The 27,628-nt window shown below is 35.4% G+C and overlaps 2 protein-coding genes across 2 annotated transcripts in view; one reads left to right on the top strand and one right to left on the bottom strand.

The window, feature by feature from the left end:
• The window catches only part of LOC120419393 (uncharacterized), a 32,157-nt gene extending 4,962 nt beyond the window's left edge, over positions 1-27,195 (top strand). Inside the window, exons 2-6 of the mRNA XM_039582065.2 lie at positions 23,727-25,391; positions 25,454-25,616; positions 25,679-26,006; positions 26,234-26,781; positions 26,850-27,195. Coding sequence (XP_039437999.1) covers positions 23,731-25,391; positions 25,454-25,616; positions 25,679-26,006; positions 26,234-26,781; positions 26,850-26,915 — 2,766 coding nt within the window. The 5' untranslated portion in view covers positions 23,727-23,730 and the 3' untranslated portion in view covers positions 26,916-27,195. The remainder of the gene's footprint in view (positions 1-23,726; positions 25,392-25,453; positions 25,617-25,678; positions 26,007-26,233; positions 26,782-26,849) is intronic.
• LOC120419442 (transferrin) lies at positions 192-14,906 on the bottom strand. The gene is made up of 12 exons (XM_039582124.2): positions 14,753-14,906; positions 7,272-7,564; positions 3,133-3,366; positions 2,937-3,070; positions 2,739-2,883; positions 2,529-2,686; positions 2,321-2,454; positions 1,803-2,006; positions 1,221-1,525; positions 897-1,157; positions 563-836; positions 192-498 (listed from the first exon to the last, which is right to left on the bottom strand). The coding sequence occupies exons 2-12, from the start codon at positions 7,372-7,374 to the stop codon at positions 315-317; spliced, it is 2,136 nt and encodes a 711-aa protein (XP_039438058.1). The 5' UTR covers positions 7,375-7,564; positions 14,753-14,906; the 3' UTR covers positions 192-314.
• Positions 27,196-27,628: the final 433 nt, after the last annotated feature.

The raw sequence follows: 27,628 nt of genomic DNA, 5'->3' as shown, positions 1-27,628 counted from the left end.
GCACAATATTTTGATTCTTCTGGTTGGTTTCCGTTAGAACAGACTCAGACCAACATAATGTGTACATCCATTTCCAAATTTAAAAGCTTTAAGTGCCCTAAAAACTGCTGACCCCATTCAGACTGTAGTCCCGATTCGCCCCAGATTACGGTACACAAATTTGTCTCACTTTATATAAAAAAAATCAATGATTGCTTACTTCAATACTTTATTTGCCGTTTTATTTCGGACACACTCGAAAATATTACTTAAAATAAATAATATCACAACTTTAGTCTATAATATTCGAAAATCTCAGTCGCTGGAAATCAAAACTAAAACCAGAAATAAATAAGGACCAATATGGCATTGAGGAAAACAGCTCCGCTGCTTCGTGCTGTTGTGGCTTTGCTGTGAGTGCAGTTTTTATGCGCAATTTTCGAGTACATCGTATCGAGCCATCCTGCATTTTTATCACGGTACATTTCCGTCCGTCCACGCAGTGACTCAGTGTTGTCCCTGAAAGATTAAGATGTTTAATTGGTTACAGCTATTGTTTTCTTTTCTGTAAACATGTTAAGACCTGAAAATTACGTTTCTCTTGCGATCAAATTCGCCATACAAAGTGAACGGGACCGTCGTAACACGATGCTTCTTTCCTAGTAGTCGATCAATTTCCCGCAGCGAGTTGTAAATCTCTTTCTCGCGAAGTTCCGAGGCCGTTCTGCTTATCATTACATGACCTCTGGAGACCCAGTTCAAATAACAAACCGCCTTGGCCTTCAGTGGTTTGGTGAAAGGGCAAAACAGGGTGAAATCTGATGGGTTGTGCTGTTTGGTTAGGCCAAGCTCGTTTCCTACGATAAGCAGAAATTATGTATTGTTCTCGCTCTTTGAAGAAGTCATTTAAATTTTACCTTTAAACTTTTTATACGTTTCATAGCTAATAAATGCTACATCTCCATTTCCTTCGAGCAAACAACGCATTGCACCTTCTTCACCGTTGTAAACTTCGGAGCATTTCGATTGCGAGTGCCAATTGCACGATCGCGAAGAGAAATAGCTGGAAATGTCAGTACATTCGTCGATCAAATGAGTGTGGTTCATCAACGACTCAAACACTGACAAATAAGCCGCACCACCGTAGTGCGGAAAGCATGCCTTCTTGCCGCGAAGATCTGGAACAAAAACGGGTTGGTTCTTAATAAAGGAAATCTTCTAATTCCTGTATGGTCACGTACCAAATCCGGATTTGAAGTTCGAAGCCGCTCGAATCACTGCAACGACCACATATTTGTCCTCCAGGGTGCTGGAATATTCGTACAGGATGGGCTTCAAGTTGTATTCACTCTCAGCACGCAATCTTGTATCTTGGTCGACTATAACTACGTCGGACACCTTGTGCTGGACATTTTTTAAACAGCTGTCTTGAGTGTCTGCTCGCATGCATTGAATATTCGGTTCCACACCATAAACCGATGCAACTTCCTGAAGCCAGGAGCATTTTGCAAGCTCGATTAGAGATTTAGTGCAGAATAGTATTGATCTGTGGAATGTAAATGTCAGACTTAATGCTTATCTCGTTAACACATCGTCAGCTGTGTGTATCTTTTAACTGGTGTAACAAAATTAGTTGAAACTTGGAGCGTTTGTTAAGCGATAGTATACGAACCGATTGCTTTAAAAAGTTTGGATCTATCATTCATAGTTTTGAAATTATTTACCAACAAACTTCAAAAATCGATTTTCTCGAAAAGTACTAAATGGTCGTTGTGACAAGATAGCACACAACTGACGACATGATTGCACAAGCGCTGTCTCACCTTGGTGGATTGCATGACGGAAAGCTGTACGCATCTTGGAAGCCTTCTGCCTGATCCAAATAATCGTCCACCGGAATAGTGTTATCCAAAGTCGTCACATTGACGTGATATGTTTCCAAGATCATTAAAAGGGCATTTTGCCAGCTGCTCACGTCGTCGTGGTTTAATCCTGCTACAGTTTCCTGGACTTTTGCTGCAACATTTCTAAAATGAATTTTTATGATTTAGGGCTTGCGGGAATCGACGTTACACCTTATAATGTGGCCCTCTTAAACCTTGCGGTTTCGTCAACGGATCCACAGGCGTGTATCATTCTTTTTACGACAAGACTTCGCCTCCCGGGTCTCCTAAGTGTGAAGATATGGCACGAGGAGAGGGCACCGAATACCTATATTTACACTTAGACTGTTTTGCGTCCGCCTAAGGATTCGAACCGGCGACTTCTGGATTGTGAGTCCAGTGCGCAGTCCGATTGATCCACACAGACAACCCCTCATTTAAATGGGAAATAACAATACCTCTGAGCAGCCACTGAAGGCCAAGGTTTGGCCAACCAAACACAAGGCTTTCTCGTATCCAAAGGTTGAAGGTGCCCATCCGGACAGAGAAAACTGTAACCTGCCGGATCAGCCTCTGGTGGAAGTCCGCTAAACTGTTGAAAAATAGAAGATAAGAAAACGATATATGTAAATTGCTATTGCAACCGTTAATCCTGGACTGTCTTACTCCAAAATGACTCTTCACGTCATCTAGGCGAACCCACGCCACCTCTCCGGCTCCGCTGGTCAAACAATACAAAGGTCCTCTCCGACCCCAGTGCTTATCTCCAATTCCACACTGATATGGGTTGTAGCATAGCTGACACAAGGAAGGATATTTGTTTTCTGAAATAGCAATCGTTAGGAGAACGCCGATACAACTCAACCCAACCCATACTTAGAATCCGATCCTCTTCTGGATCCGAAACCCAGGGTCCAGCTTTACAGGACGGCCCAAAGAAGTTCGCCACAGCCTTGATTCTAGACTCTGTTGGAGAGAGATCGTCTTCACACTCGCGGGGAACGAGTTTCGTTTCAAAGTACTACAAGAGGAATTGTGTTATTTCTCAAATTATATCCCAACCAAATTACCTACGTCGGCAAGTACTTCAGTCCAATGATTCTGGATTTGGTGACCTGGGTGGCAGAATTTACTGCCCTTCAATTCGCGGGCAGTATTAATATGAGCCTCGTTGTCCACTACAGCAACAATTTGATACTCGAAAAATTCTAAAATAACATTCAAATTAATTAACTCAACCCACCACGCTCTATCACCCCACCAAAGTTACCATTATGAAAGCGCAGTTCGCTTGTGACTAGAATCTCCGCGCCTATCCATCTTGCTGCAAGCAGATCTTCCGGCGAAAACACGCCAAAATGAGCCGTTCCTTTCTGTATTTTTCGTAAACAATCCAACCGGTCGACGCCGTAAACGCACTCGATGTCCGATTTCGCCTCCAGGGTGGGACAGTTTTGGGCCCCCTTCTTGTATAGGCCGGTGCCCTCCACGACACAAATTCGCACTAAAGGGAAGAGGAAAAAAATACAATGTTTAAATTAATCAGCAATAACCCTAAAGGTGCTTATCAACCAAAGCCACTGCACTGAGATTCAAATAACAACAATTTTGAAAGAGAAAGACTCTTCAGGAAAGTTTTTTCAAGTATTTCAAAAAAAGGAATACGAAATATTTGCCCTCTTTGGAATTGTGGCATTGATTTCAAAACTCTCCAAAATTTCGAAAAGATTGGAAAATTTTACAAAGGTTTTATTTTTCACACTGAAAATTGGACCATTAGTTGCTGAGCCATAGAAAATCGACGTCGTCGTGCTATCTTGTCGCACCCGCCATTTTGACGTTCCGAGAAAAACGCGTTTTAATGTTTGACCTTGAATATTCAAAAACGAGAGCACGCAATGTAAACAATAACAAACACGTTTTGTTTGGCTCACCATTCTGTGCATTGTCTCAAAGTTTGGTTGAAGTTGGTTGCTGGAGTCCCGAGTTATAATTACAAATGTTGACGGTAGTCTAGCTTGTACGTGCGACAAACGCATCCTGACTTTCCTGGCCTGTAATCCCTTTGGCCTTTTGTCGCACTTACATCAATTTTCATGGAGTGACAAGATAGCACGACAAGATTGAAACTACTTTCATATGTAAAGTGACAAACATGCACGGAGTTTTTTCGGTTTTTGTTGAATATCTCAGGATTGAAATCGAATTTTGGGGATCTGTGAAGGTCGAAAGGTGAGGCATTGTGAGCTGCACAAAATGGCGTTCTTAACTCAATTTGGCCCAAAATGCACGTACGACAAGTTAGCACGATGGCGACGAAATAAGGGGTAGTTTAGGTGAGACTTTAAAAACTTCAATTTTCCTGCATGTTTTTTTTTTTCTTTTAGGTCCAGTCAATGTTTCTATGACAACATTTTAGGAAATTTTAACTTTTCGAAAAAAAATAGTTTTTGAAACGGTCGTAAAACTGCAATTCTTGATTTAAAATCAAACTTTAAGTGGCTATTCATCAAAAACGGTGCACTTTATCAAAATTTCGGTAAAGAAATATTTGACAGCAATTTTATAGTAGAAACTGCATTCAATGAGACACGGGGAACAATGATAAATTGACTCTCACAAATCGTAGTTTTAACCAATCAGGCTCATATTTAGGGTAAAGGTGTATATAATGGATACCCTTCTGCCATAATAGTGGCTGGTTATGGACGTTCCCTTGCAAAGTAATTCATAAATTTGTAATTCTGGGGTGTAAAAGTAAATTATGGCCAAAAACTACATTTTCGCTCATAGGCTGCCATAAACACCAAAACTAATATTTATCTACATTTCATTCGTCATTTCATAGGCAAGAGTTGGGCTTCCATGTGCATTCATTAGATTTGGTCAAATTTAAGAATATCCCAACATCCAGGGCATGCATTGGAAGCGGTTTTCGGCACATTTAATTAGTTTTAACTTCATTTATCCAAAGATATAAAGTTATTCGTAATAAATATAAGGTTTTTATATTATTTAAATACAATTTGGTATAACTTTCATTAATTAAAGTTTATAGTTGACAAAATTGCTTTTTAATGTCAAAAAAAATCAATCCAAACAAAGAAAGCAAAAACATGATGTTTAGCTAGAAAAGTATTAATTTTCGTAAAGTGTCCCATTTTCCCCACCTGTCTCATTGTTCCTGCCAAAAGCGTCTCCAATGAGACAGTTGAATAACTCTGGCTGCAGCTTATTGATGACTACATTTTAGTTTTATTCCCAAAAAACATGATTTGGCGGCAATTTTTTAAAATTTTTAGTTTTTAGTTTTTAGTTTTTAGTTTTTAGTTTTTTAGTTTTTAGTTTTTAGTTTTTAGTTTTTAGTTTTTAGTTTTTAGTTTTTAGTTTTTAGTTTTTAGTTTTTAGTTTTTAGTTTTTAGTTTTTAGTTTTTAGTTTTTAGTTTTTAGTTTTTAGTTTTTAGTTTTTAGTTTTTAGTTTTTAGTTTTTAGTTTTTAGTTTTTAGTTTTTAGTTTTTAGTTTTTAGTTTTTAGTTTTTAGTTTTTAGTTTTTAGTTTTTAGTTTTTAGTTTTTAGTTTTTAGTTTTTAGTTTTAGTTTTTAGTTTTTAGTTTTAGTTTTTAGTTTTTAGTTTTTAGTTTTTAGTTTTTAGTTTTTAGTTTAGTTTTAGTTTTTAGTTTTTAGTTTTTAGTTTTTAGTTTAGTTTTAGTTTTTAGTTTTAGTTTTTAGTTTTTAGTTTTTAGTTTTTAGTTTTTAGTTTTTAGTTTTTAGTTTTTAGTTTTAGTTTTTAGTTTTTAGTTTTTAGTTTTTAGTTTTTAGTTTTAGTTTTTAGTTTTTAGTTTTTAGTTTTTAGTTTTTAGTTTTTAGTTTTTAGTTTTTTAGTTTTTAGTTTTTAGTTTTTAGTTTTTAGTTTTTAGTTTTTAGTTTTTAGTTTTTAGTTTTTAGTTTTTAGTTTTTAGTTTTTAGTTTTTAGTTTTTAGTTTTTAGTTTTTAGTTTTTAGTTTTTAGTTTTTAGTTTTTAGTTTTTAGTTTTTAGTTTTAGTTTTTAGTTTTTAGTTTTTAGTTTTTAGTTTTTAGTTTTTAGTTTTTTAGTTTTTAGTTTTTAGTTTTTAGTTTTAGTTTTTAGTTTTTAGTTTTTAGTTTTAGTTTTTAGTTTTTAGTTTTTAGTTTTTAGTTTTTAGTTTTTAGTTTTTAGTTTTTAGTTTTTAGTTTTTAGTTTTTAGTTTTTAGTTTTTAGTTTTTAGTTTTAGTTTTTAGTTTTTAGTTTTTAGTTTTTAGTTTTTAGTTTTTAGTTTTTAGTTTTTAGTTTTTAGTTTTTAGTTTTTAGTTTTTTAGTTTTTAGTTTTTAGTTTTTAGTTTTTAGTTTTTAGTTTTTAGTTTTTAGTTTTTAGTTTTTAGTTTTTAGTTTTTAGTTTTTAGTTTTTAGTTTTAGTTTTTAGTTTTTAGTTTTTAGTTTTTAGTTTTTAGTTTTTAGTTTTTAGTTTTTAGTTTTTAGTTTTTAGTTTTTAGTTTTTAGTTTTTAGTTTTTAGTTTTTAGTTTTTAGTTTTTAGTTTTTAGTTTTTAGTTTTTAGTTTTTAGTTTTTAGTTTTTAGTTTTTAGTTTTTAGTTTTTAGTTTTTAGTTTTTAGTTTTTAGTTTTTAGTTTTTAGTTTTTAGTTTTTAGTTTTTAGTTTTTAGTTTTTAGTTTTTAGTTTTTAGTTTTTAGTTTTTAGTTTTTAGTTTTTAGTTTTTTAGTTTTTAGTTTTTAGTTTTTTAGTTTTTAGTTTTTAGTTTTTAGTTTTTATTTTTTAGTTTTTAGTTTTTAGTTTTTAGTTTTTAGTTTTTAGTTTTTAGTTTTTAGTTTTTAGTTTTTAGTTTTTAGTTTTTAGTTTTTAGTTTTTAGTTTTTAGTTTTTAGTTTTTAGTTTTTAGTTTTTAGTTTTTAGTTTTTAGTTTTTAGTTTTTAGTTTTTAGTTTTTAGTTTTTAGTTTTTAGTTTTTAGTTTTTAGTTTTTAGTTTTTAGTTTTTAGTTTTTAGTTTTTAGTTTTTAGTTTTTAGTTTTTAGTTTTAGTTTTTAGTTTTTAGATGGATGCCGTAAATTATATTTTTATTTAAACTTTGGCAAATACGAGTATTTATGAAAGAAAAAATAAAACCAGTTACTATCCATAGTAACATGTTAGGTTTTAAGTAGCCATAAAAGCCTATTTAGGCTGCATGAAGGTTTTCAGAACTCTGATAAATCCTGTAAGTTTAAAAATGTTACTAGGAATGTTATGCACAAACGGAAGTTCTTTTTAATTTTTGCATCTTAGTTGTTGTTAATGCATTTATTTCTGACAGCTTTACCGTTCTAGGTCATTCGCTGCCCTATTTTTGCAACGATATCTGATAAATGAACTAGTTTTTTTTTTATTTATCAATAAACTCACATTTTTTATCTGCAATCTTGCTTTTGACTAGATCCTGGGATGATACAAGCAATGGGACGAAAATCAACAAGTAGCACAACAATTTCCACGCCTTTTTCCCCATCTTCTAGCAGCCACTAAAACTTGCGCTTGTACTCCAGTCCACACTCCTCACTTACTGGTAAAGACTTTCCACACAACACACACTTTTTATCTTTGATCTTCACTCCTCGACAACCTTCCAGTGTATTTCATCGTGTTCTTCAAAATGTTTCTAGTCAATTAGGACCTTTTTGCGACTAAAACAATGCAAGCTGCAAGATAACCAAAAGAAACTCGCTTCAAGACACTATCCACTTCTCATGATGTCATTCACACAAAGGTGGTAATTTTCATTTTCTTCCAAAAACCCGAGAGACTCCATTACTAATCTATCAGCGGAGAACGTGCGTACTTAAATCGCGGGAATTCCCCATTCTTAATCACCAGACTCGATGCGGTGCAACAACAATAACAGCAACAGGTTTCTCAAGTTCATTTTTCTTCGCCAGCATGGAGGCAAAACTAATATATCAACGCAATCTATCGCCGACGGCAGATCGGATATCATTCGGTTTTATGAATTTAACCACCATCTGATAGAGCTACTACCGGTGAATGCGCCTCAAATACGTGGTTTTTTTAAAGCATAGGATATCCCATTCTAAATGCCGACAAACGCTGTATGTGTTCAGACGAAGAACGAATGTAGAATGCAGAAATCATGAAACTGCGGCTGGCTGACCCTTTTTTCGAAAAACCCGTTCCATTAGAGACTGGCAATGAAGTTCAAGGTTACAGACCGGCTCTCCGCGCGACGAGAGAGTAAACTTGATAATCTGACAACTTTGCAGCCAAATTTATGAGGTAATCCTTTCCATTGAACACTGTGACAAAGTTTGCTGAAAAATCAACTCGATAACGGCGTAGGAGAGACACATAATTACTAGTTAATGCAAACTTGCTTGAGCAAATTTAATAAAACATTTTCATAGTGTTTTATGAAGATTGGAGAGCAATCCTTTTAATTGAGCACAATAAATAAGATTCGCTTATTTGCTTCATTACCTAGTCATCTGGAGTAGCTGATTGTTCTGTTTTGTTCTATCAATTTTATTTACAACCCAGCTCAAAAGAGCACAAGTCCATCTTATTCTATTACTTACTGTTTCATTTTTGTATTCAATTTCAAAACTTTACAATTAAATCATTTATCTGTCGAGGGCACTATTTTAGTGTTGTTGTCAGAAATCTTAGTTAAGGGGTTACATACATGTAAATCGGCAAAAATGTCAGAGTTTGGTTTGAGCGTACACTTAAACTTTTTTTCAAAATCTTTTTTCAGGGCATTACAATATTCCTTTTCATCTGTTAACAAAACAAATTTAAAGTCATTTAGTTGTAGCATTGCCGAGATATAGCTATTTGAAGTTAGCAGTTTCAAAAAACGGGTGCCACGATATCTCAACATTGCTTTGACCAAATCGGCTCAAAATTTTGGTGAAGACTCCTTAAACCGGTCCCGTGTGCATGACGAAGGCCGATTTAAAAATAAATATTTTAAAAAAGATAAAAATATTTTTCTGTTTCACATAAAAAAATCACCAGTTTTTGATTGAATTTTTTGAAAATTTAAAATTTCAAAATCGGGCTTCGTCATGCACACAGGATATGTCTTGGGAGTCTTCACCCAAAATTTCAGCCAATTTGGTCCGTCCCATCTCAAGATATCGTGGCACCCGTAAATAAACTTGGCATCCCAAGTAACAATCTACGTTTTAATTCACTCTGGAAGTATATTTCAAGAGTCTCTGGAAAGATTCGAGCAAAAAACCGCTTTATCCTGAAAGCAGCAATAAAGAAGAGTTAAAGCAGCATTAAGTGTAAAATGGACTATTTTAGGAGGTTGCCGAGAGCGTATTTCAGGAGAGTTTCAGAGCCAAACAGTATTGCTGTTGATTTTTAACGGTTTCTCCAGATACTCTCAAGAGATCTAGTAGAACTTATTCTAAAGCTAATCAAATTTATAGCTTTATTGAAGATCTCTTGGTAGCCGCAATAAAACATATTTTAAACTTGTGTATTCTTGATTAGGATAAATTATATTTTATGAAGAAAATATGGGTGCAAGATTTATTTTATTAAATCCCACTTTTCTTTGAAACTTTTCACGACAAATGGTTAACTTTATTCGGTGATAAGAATATAATAATTAAATAAATAAGGGCTTGATTATCGATTCAATCATAATGAGAAAATCCATGCCATTAAAATTACACCTATCAATTTCTAGAGATACCTCGAAAAAGTAGACACCGAATACAATATTCTATCAGAATAACTCTCATTTTTTCATAAAATTGAAGCAAATTTTTCTTGTATAGCTGTAAACACCGTCATGGCGTCCATATAGGTCGCTATTTTTTCATTTAAACATGGCGAAATTCTTTAAATCTATGTGTTCTTACTGAAAGCTATTAGAAAAACATCTTTTCTGGAGATACTCTTGATCAAGAATAACGTTTCTTGAAAAGCTCTTGTTTAAGATTAAGCAAGGGGTTCTAGACTGAAGTGAGCTTTGATATTGTTTTAACCCAGAGTAAAATGCACAATACTGCGACCGTAGCGCATGCAAGTTTTAGCCCACCGGAGATAGATCCAAAAAAACATGTGTTGACCAAGGGAATGATGGAAAGAGAGGAATCACAAATCCGTATAAATAATTTCAAGATTTTTCAGGTGTAAACCGAAAACGCGATCAAAAATTAAAATGGAAGAATAAGGCTTTTAACTGCTTATTTAATTGTCGGTGTACAGGACGCCGCACTGTTTAATCATTTTCTGATGTACATTCAATTTTGCAGTCCAAACCCAGTCATTGAATTGGAAAAATAAAATTCTTTTTCAAATTTTCTATTCTTGATTTGTGTGCACCTATGTCGAAGACCAAGATTGTTTACTTTTTGCTCTTTGGTCTGACAGTCTTGGTCTGACAGATTTGGTCTGTCAGTTTTATCATGGATTTTGGTCTGGTCTAGGCGAGGGATAGGACACAGCACCTTCCTGGTGTTGACACATTTTCGTCATTTTCGTGAATTACGAATAGCGAGTTTTCGTCATATTTGAATAAAACTAGGGTTACGTTCAATTCACCGTTTTTATTTATTAATATTTATTTACAACAACTGAAAAGAATACTTGTCACTTTTTTTCACTTGATGATTCGGAACCGTCTTCCAATTTTCATGCCGGAAGCTTAGAAAGAAGCACAACACTAACTTGTTTGATCACCACACGAATCTTAATTTGACACAATTTAGTCACATCGCAATTAAGAAAGCAGTTTAATCTTTTTGCTCAACAAATTTAATTAAAGAGCTTGCCCGGCACATTTGAAACGTCCGATCTTCTTGCTGCTAAAAGAAGACTGAGTTTGACATTTGAAAGGTCAAGACAAAAAGATTTCGAATAAAGCTTTTTCTAAACAACTTGGATTTAATACTGATTTGGTGAAGTCAATTTGTTCTGGAAATATCTTCTTCAAGATAACTGTAAGTAAATTAAAAATAAATCAATAAAACTTTGCTCCATGTTCTTTAAGAACTTTTCAAGATTTTTCCAAGATATTTCCAGAACAGTATTTTGCTAAGCCCAAAAAGACTTGATAAAAGCTTTTATAAAAGCAAGAAGCTTTTTTCAAATGTTTTATAAAAACTGATAAAACTTAGGAGCATTTGGATTGTTACTTGGGATGGCAAAACTCTGAGCATAAATCGTCTCTAACTCAGTTCAATCATGAAATACCTTCATAAAACTCTCAGGAGTGGTTGAAAATCATCTTTCAAGTGGATTTAATAAATTTTCCGAATATGAAATTTTGTGATTTTCTACATGTATGTAACCCCTTAAACATTAAACATCTGAACAGATTTCGCGAAAGTAGGACAAACAAACAATATTTAAGATTTCACTGAACATTTATATATTCTATAGAATATATATATATATATATTTGATCATAATTCCGTCAGCATATAAATGTACCAAATCCTTTTTGGGCATTTTTGAAGTTTATTTTGGCGAGTAATATTAGAAAATATAAATGTTCAGTGAAATCTAAAATATTGTTTGTTTGTTTAAGCTTGAACCATCCTAATACTAACAGGCTTCTTAATGTTTACGGCTTCTGTCTCGCAAGCAGAAAGTCAAATCTTCGGTCGGGACCTTTGAAATTTGAAATCAGCAATTTGAACTTTGAATACGAAGGGGAGGGGGGTAGTCTTAAGACAGATCAAGGATCCGTATGGTGCTTGCTTCTTTGTTAGGGAGGGGCCGGACAATGCCCATCGACCTCGGAATTGGGCCGCTAGGCAGACATTCTGAATTGGGTCGCTGGAAGCACCTAATACCCGGGACTGAGATAAGTTGTATCAGCATTCGACATATACAAAGTCTGATACAGATTATACTTTTCCATAATTTCACTACCGGTTAGCGGGTATTGGATTGGACCACACACACACACACTTAAACTTGAACTATCCTGATACTGAGTTGAGGAGAAGGAAGCATACATATGCAGTCATAAGTATCTCCGATACACTCATAATTTTATGACAATATGAATTTAAATTGTCTTCATTTTTTCAACATAAAAATGTTTTACACTTGAAAAACTTAAACAAGTAAATAAATGTCGAACCGATCATTGGAAATGTTTTAAAAAGCGATTCCCAAGTAACAATCCAAATGCTCCTAAGTTTTATCAGTTTTTATAAAACATTTAAAAAAAGCTTCTTTCTTTTATAAAAGCTTTTATCAAGTCTTTGGGCTTAGTAAAATACTGTTCTGGAAATATCTTGGAAAAATCTTGAAATGTTCTTGAAGAACATGGAGCAAAGCTTTATTGATCTATTTTTAATTTACTTACAGTTATCTTGAAGAAGATATTCCCAGAAAAAAGACTTCGCCAAATCAGTATTAAATCCAAGTTGTTTAGGGAAAGCTTTGTGTCAAACTCAGTCTACTTTTAACAGCAAGAAGATCGGACGTTTCCAATGTGCCGGGCAAGCTCTTTTATTTAATTTGTTGAGCAAAAAGATTTAACTGCTTTCTTAATTGTGATGTGATTAAATTGTGTCAAATTTAGATTCGTGAGGTGATCAAACAAGTTAATGTTGTGCTTCTTTCTGAGCTTCCGGCATGAAAATTGAAAGACGGTTCCGAATCATCAAGTGAGAAAAAGTGACAAGTATTATTTTCAGTTGTTGTAAATAAATATTAATAAATAAAAACGGTGAATTGAACGTAACCCTAGTTTGATTCAAATATGACAAAAACTCGCTATTCGTAATTCACGAAAATGACGAAAATGTGTCAACACATGTTTTTTGGATCTATCTCCAGTGGGCTAAAACTTGCATGCGCTACGGTCGCAGTATTGTGCATTTTACTCTAGATTAAAACTATATCAAAGCTCACTTCAGTCTAGAACCCCTTGCTTAATCTTAAACAAGAGCTTTTCAAGAAACGTTATTCTTGATCAAGAGTATCTCCAGAAAAGATGTTTTTCTAATAGCTTTCAGTAAGAACAAATAGATTTAAAGAATTTCGCCATGTTTAAATGAAAAAATAGCGACCTATATGGACGCCATGACGGTGTTTACAGCTGTACAAGAAAAGTTTGCTTCAATTTTATGAAAAAATGAGAGTTATTCTGATAGAATATTGTATTCGGTGTCTACTTTTTCGAGGTATCTCTAGAAATTGATAGGTGTAAATTTAATGGCATGGATTTTTCTTTATGATTGAATCGATAATCAAGCACTTATTTATATAATCATTATATTCTTATCACCGAATAAAGTTAACCATTTGTCGTGTAAAGTTTCAAAGAACAGTTGGATTTAATAAAATAAATCTTGCACCCATATTTTCTTCATAAAATATAATTTATCCTAATCAAGAATACTCAAGTTTATGATATATTTTGTTGCGGCTACCAAGAGATCTTCAATAAAGCTATAAATTTGATTAGCTTTAGAATAAGTTCTACTAGATCTCTTGAGAGTATCTGGAGAAACCGTTAAAAATCAACAGCAATACTGTTTGGCTCTAAAACTCTCCTGAAATACGCTCTCGACAACCTCCTAAAATAGTCCATTTTACACTTAATGCTGCTTTAACTCTTCTTTATTGCTGCTTTCAGGATAAAGCGGTTTTTTGCTCAAATCTTTCCAGAGACTCTTGAAATATACTTCCAGAGTGAATTAAAACGTAGATTGTTACTTGGGATTATAATTGGCGATCTTGTACCGAGACAGATCGTAATAATCGCTTACCCCAAGTTTCTGCCCAAACGAACTAAATTCAACAAACTCGTCAGTACGAAAGCGAAAACAATAAGTAGAAAATTAAAACAAGGTGAACGAAAAAAAATGCTACCAATCCACCGCCACCGTACCGAAGCAAATAGAGCAGAAAGGTTCGCTGGTGCAAGTGCTGCGCCGTTTTTGTGGACGAAATTCTGTTTCCTTTCACTTTCATGGTCAGCAAAATTCGGCGGCCACACACGGCGAGATTTGCCACACCAAAAAAACGGTCAACTGGAAAATTAATTGCCAACGCCAATCATTCATGTCCAAGTTAGCTGAACCATTTCTTTCCGTGGTACGTATTTTAAAGTTGCGTAATGATTACAAGAAAAGGAACACTTCACGAAAAGTGTAAGTTTTACGACCGGGCCTCTCTCATTGCTGATCGTTAATGGGTTTGTTATTCATTAAATAAACTTATTTTTCACAGCCAATAGCTTAAATGAGATCAGCCATCACTCAAAATAACAATTGTTGCGTAATAAAAAGACATAAATCAATGTTGTATGGCAGAAGGAGTTGGTTTCTTGAGATACGAATTTAACCCTACAACAAAAAATGTAAAACATTTTATCTCTAGAAAATCGCACAAAACTGGTCAGTTTACCCTGCTCTACCGGGAAGTGCACGCGTAAGCGCGTACACGATAAACAAAATAACGTAAGCAAACGAGAAAGTGCAACACGAGGATAGAACACCTCAGCACTTTGAGTCACAGCCTGCTTTGCTGTTCCTGCAGCGTCTGGTATTCGCGGCGGCACACTGACCTGCGTCAAAGTTTGATCAGGTTGCTCAACCGTTTTACACACCTCATCGGCGCCGCCGAACTCATTCGTTGATCATGACTTCAATTCAACTTTGCACGTTGTTATAAATAACAATCCGATCAGAACAATGCAAAATGTTAAGGCTTATATCTAATGTACGATACGTGAGCTTGCACCGCCAAACTGGACTGGTTTCACAAACCGAATGCTCCAGTTTCAATTGTCCTTGAGGCTCCGAAATTTCACTTTTTCTCAAAATTCGTCGGCACAAACACACAAAAAACTGTAAAGTCATGAAACAGTCTGCAAATCCTAATTCTACCCTACAAGTGCCGCATACGGAGGGGTTCGCCGTCCATCCACTAGATTAAGTCACTAACCGCCCCGTTGCGCTTGAATATCAACGATTAAACGAAACAAATCCACAAGCTAAATCGCGACCGATCCACTCGATGGTTCAAATGATACTGAGTAGCTTGAGAAGCCTCTCCACACTAGCAGATACCCAACGCGTGATCGGTCAGCAGTGGGCAGCCCCGGCTTCTTCATGTGCTCTTTTTTGCAAACCCTGGCTTTAAATTTCGGCTGCTTCTCCAAATTCACCACTATAACGTCATAAGTGCTCTCCACATATTTGTATCTATCAATCTCTTCAGAGAGTTTCTTTCCGCTAACACCTGGGGATAATCCAACGACGAATTCTTTGAAACATTAGTTGCTCTACAACGGAAGATGGGGCTCTTGAATATATATTTTTTTAAATAGAAAAGTGGCATTGTAACATTCTTGTTTTAATTGTATATTAATTTTTTAAAAAAAAACACTCCTGCTACCAAAACCCACTTCTAGACGGGAAAACAAAACAAGTAAATTAAGACCCGGAGAGATTATATTGAAAACGAAGTGAGATATTGGTTAAGAACCTTTAAGTGCACTCAAAGAGCTTTTCAGAAGTTCTTCTTGAGAGTTTATGACCTCATCCTTGTGAAAACATAGCTAAAATCAGTTTTTCCAAAGAACCAAAATTTTCTACATATTATTCATGTTAAAATCAAGTCTTTAACAACGAATAACAAGCATAAAATTACTTTAAACGAAAATGTCGCCTATCACAAGCTGAGTGCCGTTATGAAGAGCTCTTAGTGCCGATCAATGTCTGGTGACGGGACAACATCGTAAATCTGGACTTTTAAAAGGCACACCAAAACTTTTGCTCTTTTAAACATTATCACAAATTGAAAAAGTCAAAGTAGTTATGTCACAGACATAACCGGAATGACGTAGACTACGTAAAGTTTTGATTTGAAGAATTGGCTAGATACTTGAAATACATTAACGGAATAAGATCGTGAATGGGAGATGGACCCCCCAACAAGACAGAACTTACACACTCTTAGACCAGTAAACCCAATCGGACCATGTACGTACCGGTTGTTGCGTTTGAAACGGAATTAGTAAACGATTCGAATTGAATTCTCTACTAGAAAGAGATGGCAAATCTAATGCGAACAAAACCGCAGCTGCCATAGAGTTATCTACGTGCACATGTATTGCGTGCATGTACACGAAAAATATTGAGGTTAAATTTTGTACCCTCCAGCAAAACAAAAGGCGTCCTAGTGTGCGTGAGATCGGGCTTAGATAACTCTAAGTAAACATACTTTGAATGGGTTGGTAAATCTTTGACTAGAAAGTCTTATTCAAACCACAACATAGAATGGAGGAAGGAAAGAGCAGAACGAAAAACGATTTTTTCACGAACCGAATGTTTGGTAGCATAATTAGGGGAGGGGGGGGGGAGGGTTGGGGGCGAGAGCAGCCTCAGAAAGCTGTGCAATCCGTCACCCCCGAAGACCAACATTTGATCCTGAAAGGCATTTCACCGACTCATCCCAGGTGGGACGAGAGAAGGGGAGTGAGGGCAACTCCGAAAAGTTTAGAGTCCTCATCCCCTTCCTGCTTGTTTGACAACCACGGCTTGGCCATGGCAACTGTTCGGCGAGAAGGCAGTAGGCGACGCTTTGTTGTTGCAGTCTCGTCCCGGGTGGGACGGGGGACGGTGAGTGAGGGCAACTCCGAAGAGTTGGGCAGTCCTCACCCCCTTCCTCAGAATATTCAAACCCAATTAGCACACTTTGTTCGCCAAAAGATTTCCGAACTTGTTGTTGAACTCATTTACTATGTTTTCCCAACGTCCCTGAGAACTCTTGAACGATGGAAAAAGCGCACGTTTTTCGGTTGTTGAATATCTCTTAACCTGTTAGAAATGTGCGTGGTTTAATTAAGTTTTACCAGCGCACGTCCTTCTTGCATAGAGAACGTTTGTTGAACATGTCATAAGAACTCTTGACTATAAGATTCTGAACCGGGTTGGATAACGTCGTTAGAACCGTTTAACAACATTCTGCCTTAAAGATTCAGGAGGGAGTTAGGCAAACGTTTTTATAACCGTCCAAGAACATATCGTGGCAGACAAGAATGTTAAACAGGCTTTTCATTAAATATGTTCCAGGTGTTCGCTCACAAGTTTTTTTTTCTTAATTTAATCCTTTTTTTTGTGAGTAATGTCGCTTTACGATACTTTAACTACCAGTTTTTTGTAATTAATTGGTTTGGACAGGGATACGCAATTTATGAATGATAATAATATGAATGATGGATAATAAAAAATATCAACCATTAAAATCATTCAATTTCCTAATTATGCCTTTGGGGATTTTTTTTTTCAATTATGTTTAAGTGATAATTAACATCGCTTGGTACTACAACTCTACTACTGCTGCTGGTTCCCGGTGCTGCATTTTCAGTTTTCCTTTTTTATGAAGAATGCTCAGGGCAAGTATCGAACCCAAGATCACTAACAGTTTGCCAAAACTTCTTCTGAACATAAGCTGTTTCTATTTTTAGAACTATCTGTGCTTGTTTCGTCAACATGTTCTTGCTCGGTTTTTAAATCACGAACGCGAACTACACATAAACAACTTGTTTACGTGAAATCCCATCCGAAGCCAGAGGTCAATTCTACAATGTTATCATGTTTAGCAAACTGAAATGAAACATCATGTCTGCAAATGTCACTTTGCTTTTCGAGTTCTACAAGCATGTTCCATTTGAGTCAGAATAAACTTCGAAATGAACTATTCGTAATCTGTTGCTAGATTTGGCATTTGTGTTACACAACCATGTTGAACAATCGTTTTTTGATCAAAATGAGAACTATTGACCAAATTTTGTGACACTTGTTCAATAATTAACGTATAAAAACGCTTGTGCAGCAATTGTTCAACAAAAAAAATAAAAAGCGATGTTTTACTTGCTACTTGGGAACGGTCCGGCTCTGTTGTAGCTCTGGTTCCTCTCTCTCCTGCTGCTCTGGTCCTCTTCTACTGCTGTTTTGGTCTCTCTGCTCTGCTGCTGCTGGTCTGGCTTGTCCGACGTCTGAGACGTGAATGTAGGCCTGAAAACTGGCGCCCTTACTTATATATGTTTTCGGCCCGCTACTTCCCCTCCTCGGATAATTTTCCCCTCAAAATAGGTACTTGACTTTCCCGTCCGTGAGTGGGAAGCGCTCATTTTGCTTGCAAACTCTCTGCATTTAGAAAATATTTTAAAACATTGAATTGTTTCAATAGCAGAACTATTTTGCCAACAATGAAAATTTGATAGCAAATTGCTGAATAATTTTCGAATCGACCCAACCCAATCCTGCAACAATCTGATTGTAAAAATAGGCAAATTATGTTGTAAGTCGCTTAGTAGACAGTACTTTAGGGATGAATAAAAAATATATCGATAGTTCCCGTAGTTTTAAAAATATCTGGTTAGTGTGCCCCGTTGAAGCATATTGCAAATATTAAATCGCAATCAAAATGAAATCTTTTATTAAAAAATCACATTAAAAAAATCAATGCAATCCGGTACCCTCTTTCTCACTTGCTCTATCCTATAATTCAAATTTGGTAGAGTCTGTGGAGTACGATTATTGGTGCAGCATATCATCAGTATATGTCCAGAATACCAAGCCGCCAGACAACAAAATTCAATCAGCTCCAGCGTGAGAGAAGCGTTGAGCAACGACCCTGTGGCAGAACAACTAATGCTCAATTTGCTCAAAGATGCGGACATATACCATAACATATAACTGTTAAAAATACTTTGTAAAATTGAACTCGGAAGGGCCTATCATTGTGAAGCACTTTTTTCTTAAACTGAGCTGAACCAGCCTCCGGCTGTTAGCTAATGAATGAATATAAAGATAATAAGAATAAATTTGGTAGAGTTATCCTCTCGGCCTTCTATTATGGGTGTAGTCAAATTGGTTGCAAATTTTTAGAATCATTAGAATCTATATCAATAATGTTACCGTCAACTGTTGCAAATCGGGACTACATTCTGAATAAGGACCGCTATTTTTAGACCACATGATATCTCGAAATTTGGAAAACGATGCACTATTTTTGTTAGTCTATGACTGTTCTATCCGAAACCAATAAAAAAATATCCAAATATTGTGCAGAAACAAGGCTAAACAGCTGTCTCAATTCGCTCCATGTGTCCCGATCCGCCCCAGATGACGGTAACACTGTAAAATCGATCTTTTCGGGTTATCTCGGTTTTATGCCTTAACATTGTTTTGACCTTATACGTTTCTAGTTAACCTTCTTAGGAATAACATGGCCACTAAGAAGAATGAAAAGTCAGAATGTCAGAATCCGTTCAGGCTAAGGCTTCTTGGAGTTAAAAAAAAGAAAACACTAAACAACTAATTAAATCGTCCAAAAGCTCTACTGTTCAAATTTCTTTCCACAAATAAAAAATTACTGGCTGAGATCTGGCAACGCTCAACATACTCATAATTGGTTCAAAACGCTGATGAAAAACGAAATAATTTTTAATTTTTAATAAAAATGTTTTGTTGCATCTCTTAATTACAGTCCATATCCATGGCCTTTCATTTCGGCCTCAATATGTATTTTCCGTCACGTCGGCCTGCAGGCAAAACCCATTAATTTTAACAATTATCCTTTCCTACAATATGAATAATAACAAAACGTATACGAAGGAAATCTCCTTCTGCATATTCAGCACAGGACAAGACATCAAAACATCGACACCTTGCCATTCACGGCCATTCATCTGTGAATGGCAAGAACGCGTAAAGTTACGCAACGGCCACTTTTTCGTTGATAAACTTTACCGCATTAAAAGAAGTCAAGGCCGGCGCGTAAAATGAAAAGGAAAGGCATTTCAGAGACCCACAGAGCGGCGAAAGAAAGGCGTCGAAACGTAAAACAACAATAATATCTCAGCCTGCATGCATGCATTCTCACATTTTTCTCCCGAAGAAACAAAAAGTCAAGCGCAGCTGCAGTTTCATTGGTGGTTCGCGTATTATACAAATAAAGATGGAAAGATTTTACCTTTTATATTGATAAAAGCGTGTTAAAACTATAATAGTAACCAGAGCCGTACCTTGGGTCTACGGCGCCCTTGGCGAAGCATCAATTTGGCGCCCCTCCCAAATTAACAAGCATTTTGATAAATTGATATTGATTTTTAATTATTGCTTCAATATGAGTTTTGATTTTATAATTGCAATTGGAGACCTAAATATGATAAAATTCAGAAACACAGTTATTGTATGTTTTATTGTTCATTTAATATGAGATAGGTTGAATTGAAAATTTATTACAGGAGTTAATTTGGCTGAATATTTTCTCAAATTTCATAAAATCGATAATGACAGCAGTTTTTTTTTAATTTATTTCTCAGATAAATGCACGGAATTAAATGCTCAATCATAATAAATTTTGCTATAACTTGTTAGCAAATTTTATATTTTTAAGCCTGCATAATTTGATCTGATCTAGTCTTAATTTGATTGTAAAAGCAAAGAACTTTCCAGGATTCGAAAAATAATTAGCTGACTTGGCTTTGGATTTCATTTCGATAATTACAACGAAAAAAATTTTAAAAAATATAATTCGATAACCGTGTGCTATCTTGTTCTATCTAGATGGGAATCCCAGCAAGCTTAGCTCAAAAGAGCACACCGGCATCGAAGTATAATTTTTCAACATGCAGCGGCAAAACAAAATTTCGTCAAAAACAGTTTAAAAATTTAAATTACCGGCCACGGTTTCAACATTTCAATGAAAAAAGTGTTTTTAAATGCATTAGTAGCACATTTGTTCGCCAAGAGATTTCCGAACTGGTTGTTAAACTCATTTACTATGTTTTCCGAACGTCCCCGAGAACTCTTGAACGCTGGAAAAAGCGCACGTTTTTCTTTTGTTGAACATCTCTTCATCCGTTAGAAAAGTCCGTGTTTCGAGCTAGTTTTGCAAGTGCAAGTCATACTTGCATAGAGAACGTTTTTTGAGCATGTCATAAGAACTCATGACCATAAGATACTGAACCGGGTAAGGTAAACGTCGTTAGAACTGTTATATAGGGCAGTTTGCTAAACATATGATAACATATATGAAATGAATCATCATGTCTGCAAATGTCATTTTGCTTTTCGAGTTCTACAAGCATGTTTTATTTAAGTCAGAATAAACTTCAAAATGAACTATTCTTAATCCGTTGCTAGATTTGGCATTTGTGTTACACAACCATGTTGAATAATGGTTTTTTGATCAAAATGTGAACAATTGACCAAATTTTCTGACACTTGTTCAATAATTAACGTTTAAAAACGCTAGTGAAGCAATTGATCAACAAAAACAATAAAAAGCGATGTTTTACTTGCTACTTGGGCCGTTCAGTTATTTTGCAATCATAAGTTTCCAAAATTTCCAAGTATCGACGAATTTTATGTTTTGTTAGAAAAAAAAAAGTTAAAAAAAATATAAAGATGAGAAATTTTTATTAATTTTGAGTGATTTGCCCACACGATTTTTGAGAATATATTTCATCATTTATTTTTTTTTAAATTATGTTTCGCATTGATATATATTTTCATATGTATTTATTTGTTTATTTTTAATTCGTAAAATTAAATTTTATATTCTAGAAAAATATTTTTGTGCGCAAAACTATACAATTTCAAACCTTAATTAAATATTATTTTTTGGTTTTAACTTAAAAAAATAGATTGTTTTTCATTATCAAAGCTTTTTAGACGATTTAAAATGTAAACAACACTAGTTAAGCTAAAACATAAAAAGTGATGTGCTCTGAAAATCACTTTTTTCTTGACCAAATAATGTTGGTCTTATTGGTGAAAATTTACAACAGTTTTCCAATTTCAAAAACCCTTGTATTTTGAAAAAGAGTATACAAATTTCAATGCACGAAGTTGATTATAAAAGGGGAAATCGTGCTGAAATTATTACAAAGGCCATTTGTTTTAACTCGAGAATGTAAAAATTTCAAAAGAAAGGTATATGTTTTAGTGTTAAAATATTTCCCATTTCATAGAATATTGTGATTCACAGCCAAATTAACGTGATAATAACAAATAGCGGGACATTTTTATAGTCTGGAAGGTATGACTTAAACTTCATTATACAACGGTCCAAACTTTAACGTGTTTTTATTTTGAGAATTTCTTTTAAAACTCCTTTAACTTTCTGTCGCTCGAGCGCCCCTTCTTCGATAAAAAAAATAATTGAGCATTAAGTATAATCTAATCTAATTAAGTATGAATTTTCAAAAAACACTTCAGTAGAAATATTCATAAAATTGACTTTGGCGCCCCTAAATATTGTTTTTATATTTTAAACCAAATAAGTTAAATGGGTAATTCTCCGCCAACTCACACAGCAGTTGCCCCGACCCCTCTTCGATTTGCGTGAAACTTTGTCCTAAGGGGTAACTTTTGTCCCTGATCACGAATCCGAGGTCCGTTTTTTGATATCTCGTGACGGAGGGGCGGTACGACCCCTTCCATTTTTGAACATGTGAAAAAAGAGGTGTTTTTCAATAATTTGCAGCCTGAAACGGTGATGAGATAGAAATTTGGTGTCAAAGGGACTTTTATGTAAAATTAGACGCCCGATTTGATGGCGTACTCAGAATTCCGAAAAAACGTATTTTTCATCGAAAAAAACACTAAAAAAGTTTTAAAAATTCTCCCATTTTCCGTTACTCGACTGTAAAAAATTTTGGAACATGTCATTTTATGGGAAATTTAATGTACTTTTCGAATCTACATTGTCCCAGAAGGGTCATTTTTTCATCTAGAACAAAATTTTTCATTTTAAAATTTCGTGTTTTTTCTAACTTTGCAGGGTTATTTTTTAGAGTGTAACAATGTTCTACAAAGTTGTAGAGCAGACAATTACAAAAATTTTGATATATAGACATAAGGGGTTTGCTAATAAACATCACGAGTTATCGCGATTCTACGAAAAAAAGTTTTGAAAAAGTTGGTCGTCATCGATCATGGCCGTTCATGGTCACCCGCGACAGACACGGACGACGAAACAAAGAGAAGCGCAAAAAGTAACTTTTTCAAAACTTTTTTTCGTAAAATCGCGATAACTCGTGATGTTTATTAGCAAACCCCTTATGTCTATATATCAAAATTTTTGTAATTGTCTGCTCTACAACTTTGTAAAACATTGTTACACTCTAAAAAATAACCCTGCAAAGTTAGAAAAAACACGAAATTTTAAAATGAAAAATTTTGTTCTAAATGAAAAAATGACCCTTCTGGGACAATGTAGATTCGAAAAGTACATTAAATTTCCCATAAAATGACATGTTCCAAAATTTTTTACAGTCGAGTAACGGAAAATGGGAGAATTTTTAAAACTTTTTTAGTGTTTTTTTCGATGAAAAATACGTTTTTTCGGAATTCTGAGTACGCCATCAAATCGGGCGTCTTATTTTACATAAAAGTCCCTTTGACACCAAATTTCTATCTCATCACCGTTTCAGGCTGCAAATTATTGAAAAACACCTCATTTTTCGCATGTTCAAAAATGGAAGGGGTCGTACCGCCCCTCCGTCACGAGATATCAAAAAACGGACCTCGGTTTCGTGATCAGGGACAAAAGTTACCCCTTAGGACAAAGTTTCACGCAAATCGAAGAGGGGTCGGGGCAACTTTTCCCGATTTCGTGTGAGTTGGTAGAGAATTACCCAAATGTAATTCTATTTTATAATTCGGCGCCCTTTCTGTTTCAAATATGTAATGAAGATGTTATAGCTGACATGAAAATTATGTACAATCATCGATTTTGGCGCCCCCCAAGGGCTGGCGCCCTTGGCGGTCGCCAACTGCGCCAACCCCTAGGTACGGCGCTGATAGTAACATTTTTTTTCTTTCTCATTTTGTAAATCAGAACAATGAAAGCATCATCGCAAATAAGACGGAAACCAACTGCTCAGACGCTCACTTCTGTAACCAAGAACGATGACACAATTGAGCCGAAGGTTAAGAAACAGAATGGTGCTCTGTTGAAACCTCGGATGACCACAAGAACTATCCCGACAACTAAGAGCGATGTCAAACACCGCAGAGGTCCTACCAAGGCCACCGAACCAGCCAAATCTGTAAGCTTAACCGAGCTATCTAGAACAAAACCACCTGCAAAGCCGGATATCAAAAGCAAGAAAGTAGTTCCAACCAAATCTGCGATAATAACTGGGCCATCAAAAGTAAGTTCGAATGCCCCAGTACCACCACGTGTACGAACTCAAACTAGAACGCTCAAACCGGAAGAAGTGACTGTGTTGAAGTATGTTGCGCCAGAAAGTGCTAAGATTCCTAGCGATCAACGTAAGGCACCTGTTTCGTTTGAGGTAGAGGTTAAGAGTACAAAGTCAATTGATGTGACAAGTACTAAACCACCAGTTGAGGAAAAAAGTTATGAACGAAACAATGAAACTGACAATGAAGATCAGTATGAATCAGAGTTTGAGTCTTACGAATCAGATTTCGAGTGTGGATCTTCATCGTCGAGCAAACATTCAGATTCGGATTCAACCATCAGTGAGCCCGCCGATTCGGATCAATCTTCGACTCTAGATAATGTTAAAGAAGAATTCACGGAAGAAGAGGATAGACCAACCATAGAGCAAAAGCTAGATTCTGGTCACTATGAAATACAAATTAAAAAGGTGCAACCACAAATTGAAAGTGTTGCATGCTCTGCTACTAGCAAATCGGATGACAATCAACCTGATTCGGGTATGAATAGTGGTCAATACGAAGGAAATTGTATCATTAAACTTCTGTTGCAACATCGATTCACGGATATCCTTAACAAAATCACACTCAATACAATGCCGTTCGAACTGTATGAAGAACAGCCTGCGTCTCATGAACACTTTCTATTAAATTATGCCACAAATAGTGGTGTTTTGAATTACTCTCAAACTGAGTCAGAAGCTGTATCGTTTGAATCTCAAACCAAAGAAGTTTTTTACAGAACCTGCTGGTCTCAATATCCACCGCAATTTTCCAAAAAGACGTTAATTAGAAAAGATTATAACCGCTCGTATCTTGAAGAGAAGAGTGGCTTTGGCACAGATAGCTGCCTCGATGGTAGTCCCAGGTCCAAGGAAAATGATGTATTTTCAAAATTAATTTCGAATCTTCACAGTAAATCTAAACATTCATCAGATCACGTACAAAAGCGACCATTAATTAGTCCAGACCAACTGCACCGATTTCTTCAGCGATCATGTGCATTGGTGGAAATGGCTATTAATAAAAAACGAAAGAAATCTTCGCCACAATCAGCCGTCAATTCAGTAAATCTGAAGCAAATGAATCCTCTACAGAACAGTGTTGTTAGCTCAGTTCGATGTGATTTGAGCTCGCTACACGTTTTTCTAACGCTTCATGAGTGCCAGGTACTTCATCAGAGGGAACGAAACGAGTACTCCATTTGCATATGGGACACCAGGCGATTCACCGAGCCACAGGTTGTTCTTTCATGCTGGGAAAATGTCACCTGCATAGAAAAGGTCGGTCCAATCGTAATTGCCGGAACGGCCAGCGGGTAAGCAATCTTTTGGAACTATCATCTGCAAACAAGTTCACCACCATTTATTTTCCTTCCAGAGCTTTGTGTTTGTGGGATATCGAAAAGACTGACGAGGGAAACGGTGCGATTCAAATAGTTACACAGATGATAGGAAACACTGATTTGAAACATTACGGAGGAGTTGTTGCAATTAAATCCATACGTCAAATGAATAATCTGAAGTGTTTAATCATTGATCAGGTAAAGCTAGTTAAACGTTTAGCAATCGAACAGAATAATTATAATTGTATTTTATTTTGTAGATAATTACCTTGTTTGGAAATGGAACACTAGTCACCTGGGTGTTATCCCCGCAAGACAAGTATGCAGTTGCAGATATGGACAAACAAAACCTGAATCTTGTTTTCCATAATGCCAAATATTGTCTGTCTCATAAATATAACCTGGACTTATCTAATTTTATAACAAACCAAAAGAGTTTTAAGATAGAAAACCCAAACATTCAAACAAGTCCCACATTTTCCGGAGAAATGATAGTTAATCGTAACAATGTGATAATAGCCATGAACTCACATCTGATTGTAGTTAATCATCTTGAGCAAAAATGTTCAGCAATTATAAAGATTTGCGGTAAGTACATCACAGTCTAAAAACACATTTTTTTTTTCAAGGTAACGTCATCAGGAATGACATTGGGTCTTAGGGGTGAGATTGGGTCATACAAATTTCTGCCTTGATGACGGTACTATTCACTGGATTATTTATAGTAGAAATTACCTCATATTTTCATATAATCTTGTTATCACCACTCAATATTGCCAACAACCAAAATATATTTTTATGATAATAAATTTCAGATCCGACCATGACATTCATGAAACATCCCGATATCACAGAATTGTTGATAGCTCATTCATTGAATAACACAGTTCAAATATTAAAAGTAACCAACAGTGAATACGAAACCTGGCAAAGAAAAGGAGTACTGTACAAAAACGCAAAGTTGGCTCCAAATGCCGAAAAAACTCCCATTCTGAGCAATAAATCTTGTGCGATACAAAATATCGTCCAGAATGAACGTGAGCTGTATCGTGATCGTATTCATGGTGATCATCAGACGCAATCACCCAGCACCACACTGAATGATTTAGATTTGCATAAACCCAGCTCAGAAGGGATTGAAATGGGATCGATGATGCATCATGGTCAGATCGTTTTTCTAAAGCACGTGTCACCACGATATCGATCATTGTTTTTCCTGGACCATGCGCGAATACTATGCGTCGACAGGGAGAACGCTGTCACACTAATTGATATGAAAAGCAAGACGGAGATCAAACTAAACGAGCGGACAGCATCCGAACTCAGAAGATACAGGTTACTCGGAATGACACACAACCAAGCGGTACGTACAATTAGCGATTATTCACGCCACAGTTCAGCTGAATGACTAAATCTATCATTTTATTTCAGATAATGGCAGAAAACGACCAAGAAATTATCTTTTATGATTTAAGGGATCATTTGGGAGTTCCCTAGAGAAGGTTGCGGCAATAATTCAAAATTTGCAAAGGTTTTATAAATAACAGTTGACTAATAATTTGTAAAAAACAAAATGTAAGGCATTGTGAAAAATATATGCACAGTTATTCAATTCACACAAATTACACGTTTTTTTCCGATTGTTCTTCTTTTCATGTTGGTTATATTTCTTTTAATTCTTCTTTTTGTTAATTCTCTCCCATATAGTGGACCACTGCCCATAAGTACATAATTGTCACATGTGAAATGTTGTCATTTTGTAGTTATCGATCCAATATATTTATTTAATTTAAAGTTAATACAAAACCACAAAAATCTACTACTTGTTTTGTGGGCCTTTGTTTTTATTTGTTGAAAACTTTCATTAAAAACCAACTCACTCTAATTGAAATGTTTATGAAAAAAACTTGTACGAAAGATTATAAACTGTTCAACCTTCATTTCATTATTTGGTACTTAATTTGTGTAAGTAAAATGTTAAAGAGTAAAAAGTTCAAAGGTTTTAATTAAGTTGAAAGTGAAAATGCAAAAAAAAATGATTTCCCCCAGACAAATTAAGATTCCTTGCAATGAGGCTATTTATTCCTCAAAACTCAAACGTGCTGGTCGTAATTTTCACCATTTTTAATAATCTTATAACTTTTGATAGAATTTATCGGAGCGTTTTGTACGGTATGTCCACGCATCCTTCCTCCCCTCTTGATTCTGTG

The sequence above is a fragment of the Culex pipiens genome, chromosome 2 (assembly GCF_016801865.2).
Source record: "Culex pipiens pallens isolate TS chromosome 2, TS_CPP_V2, whole genome shotgun sequence".
NCBI classification, from domain to species: domain Eukaryota; kingdom Metazoa; phylum Arthropoda; class Insecta; order Diptera; family Culicidae; genus Culex; species Culex pipiens.
The sequence above is the reverse complement of the archived record's forward strand: the minus strand, read 5'-3'. Positions and strand labels throughout refer to the sequence as shown.

Excerpts from the sequence above, each read along its gene's own strand:
- LOC120419442 (XM_039582124.2), bottom strand. The coding sequence starts at position 7,374 with ATGGGGAAAAAGGCGTGGAAATTGTTGTGCTACTTGTTGATTTTCGTC. Across the intron at positions 2,007-2,320 it reads CCTTCAGTGGCTGCTCAGAG|AAATGTTGCAGCAAAAGTCC; the intron begins GTATTGTTATTT and ends AATTCATTTTAG. Across the intron at positions 1,158-1,220 it reads GAACTTCAAATCCGGATTTG|ATCTTCGCGGCAAGAAGGCA; the intron begins GTACGTGACCAT and ends TTTTTGTTCCAG.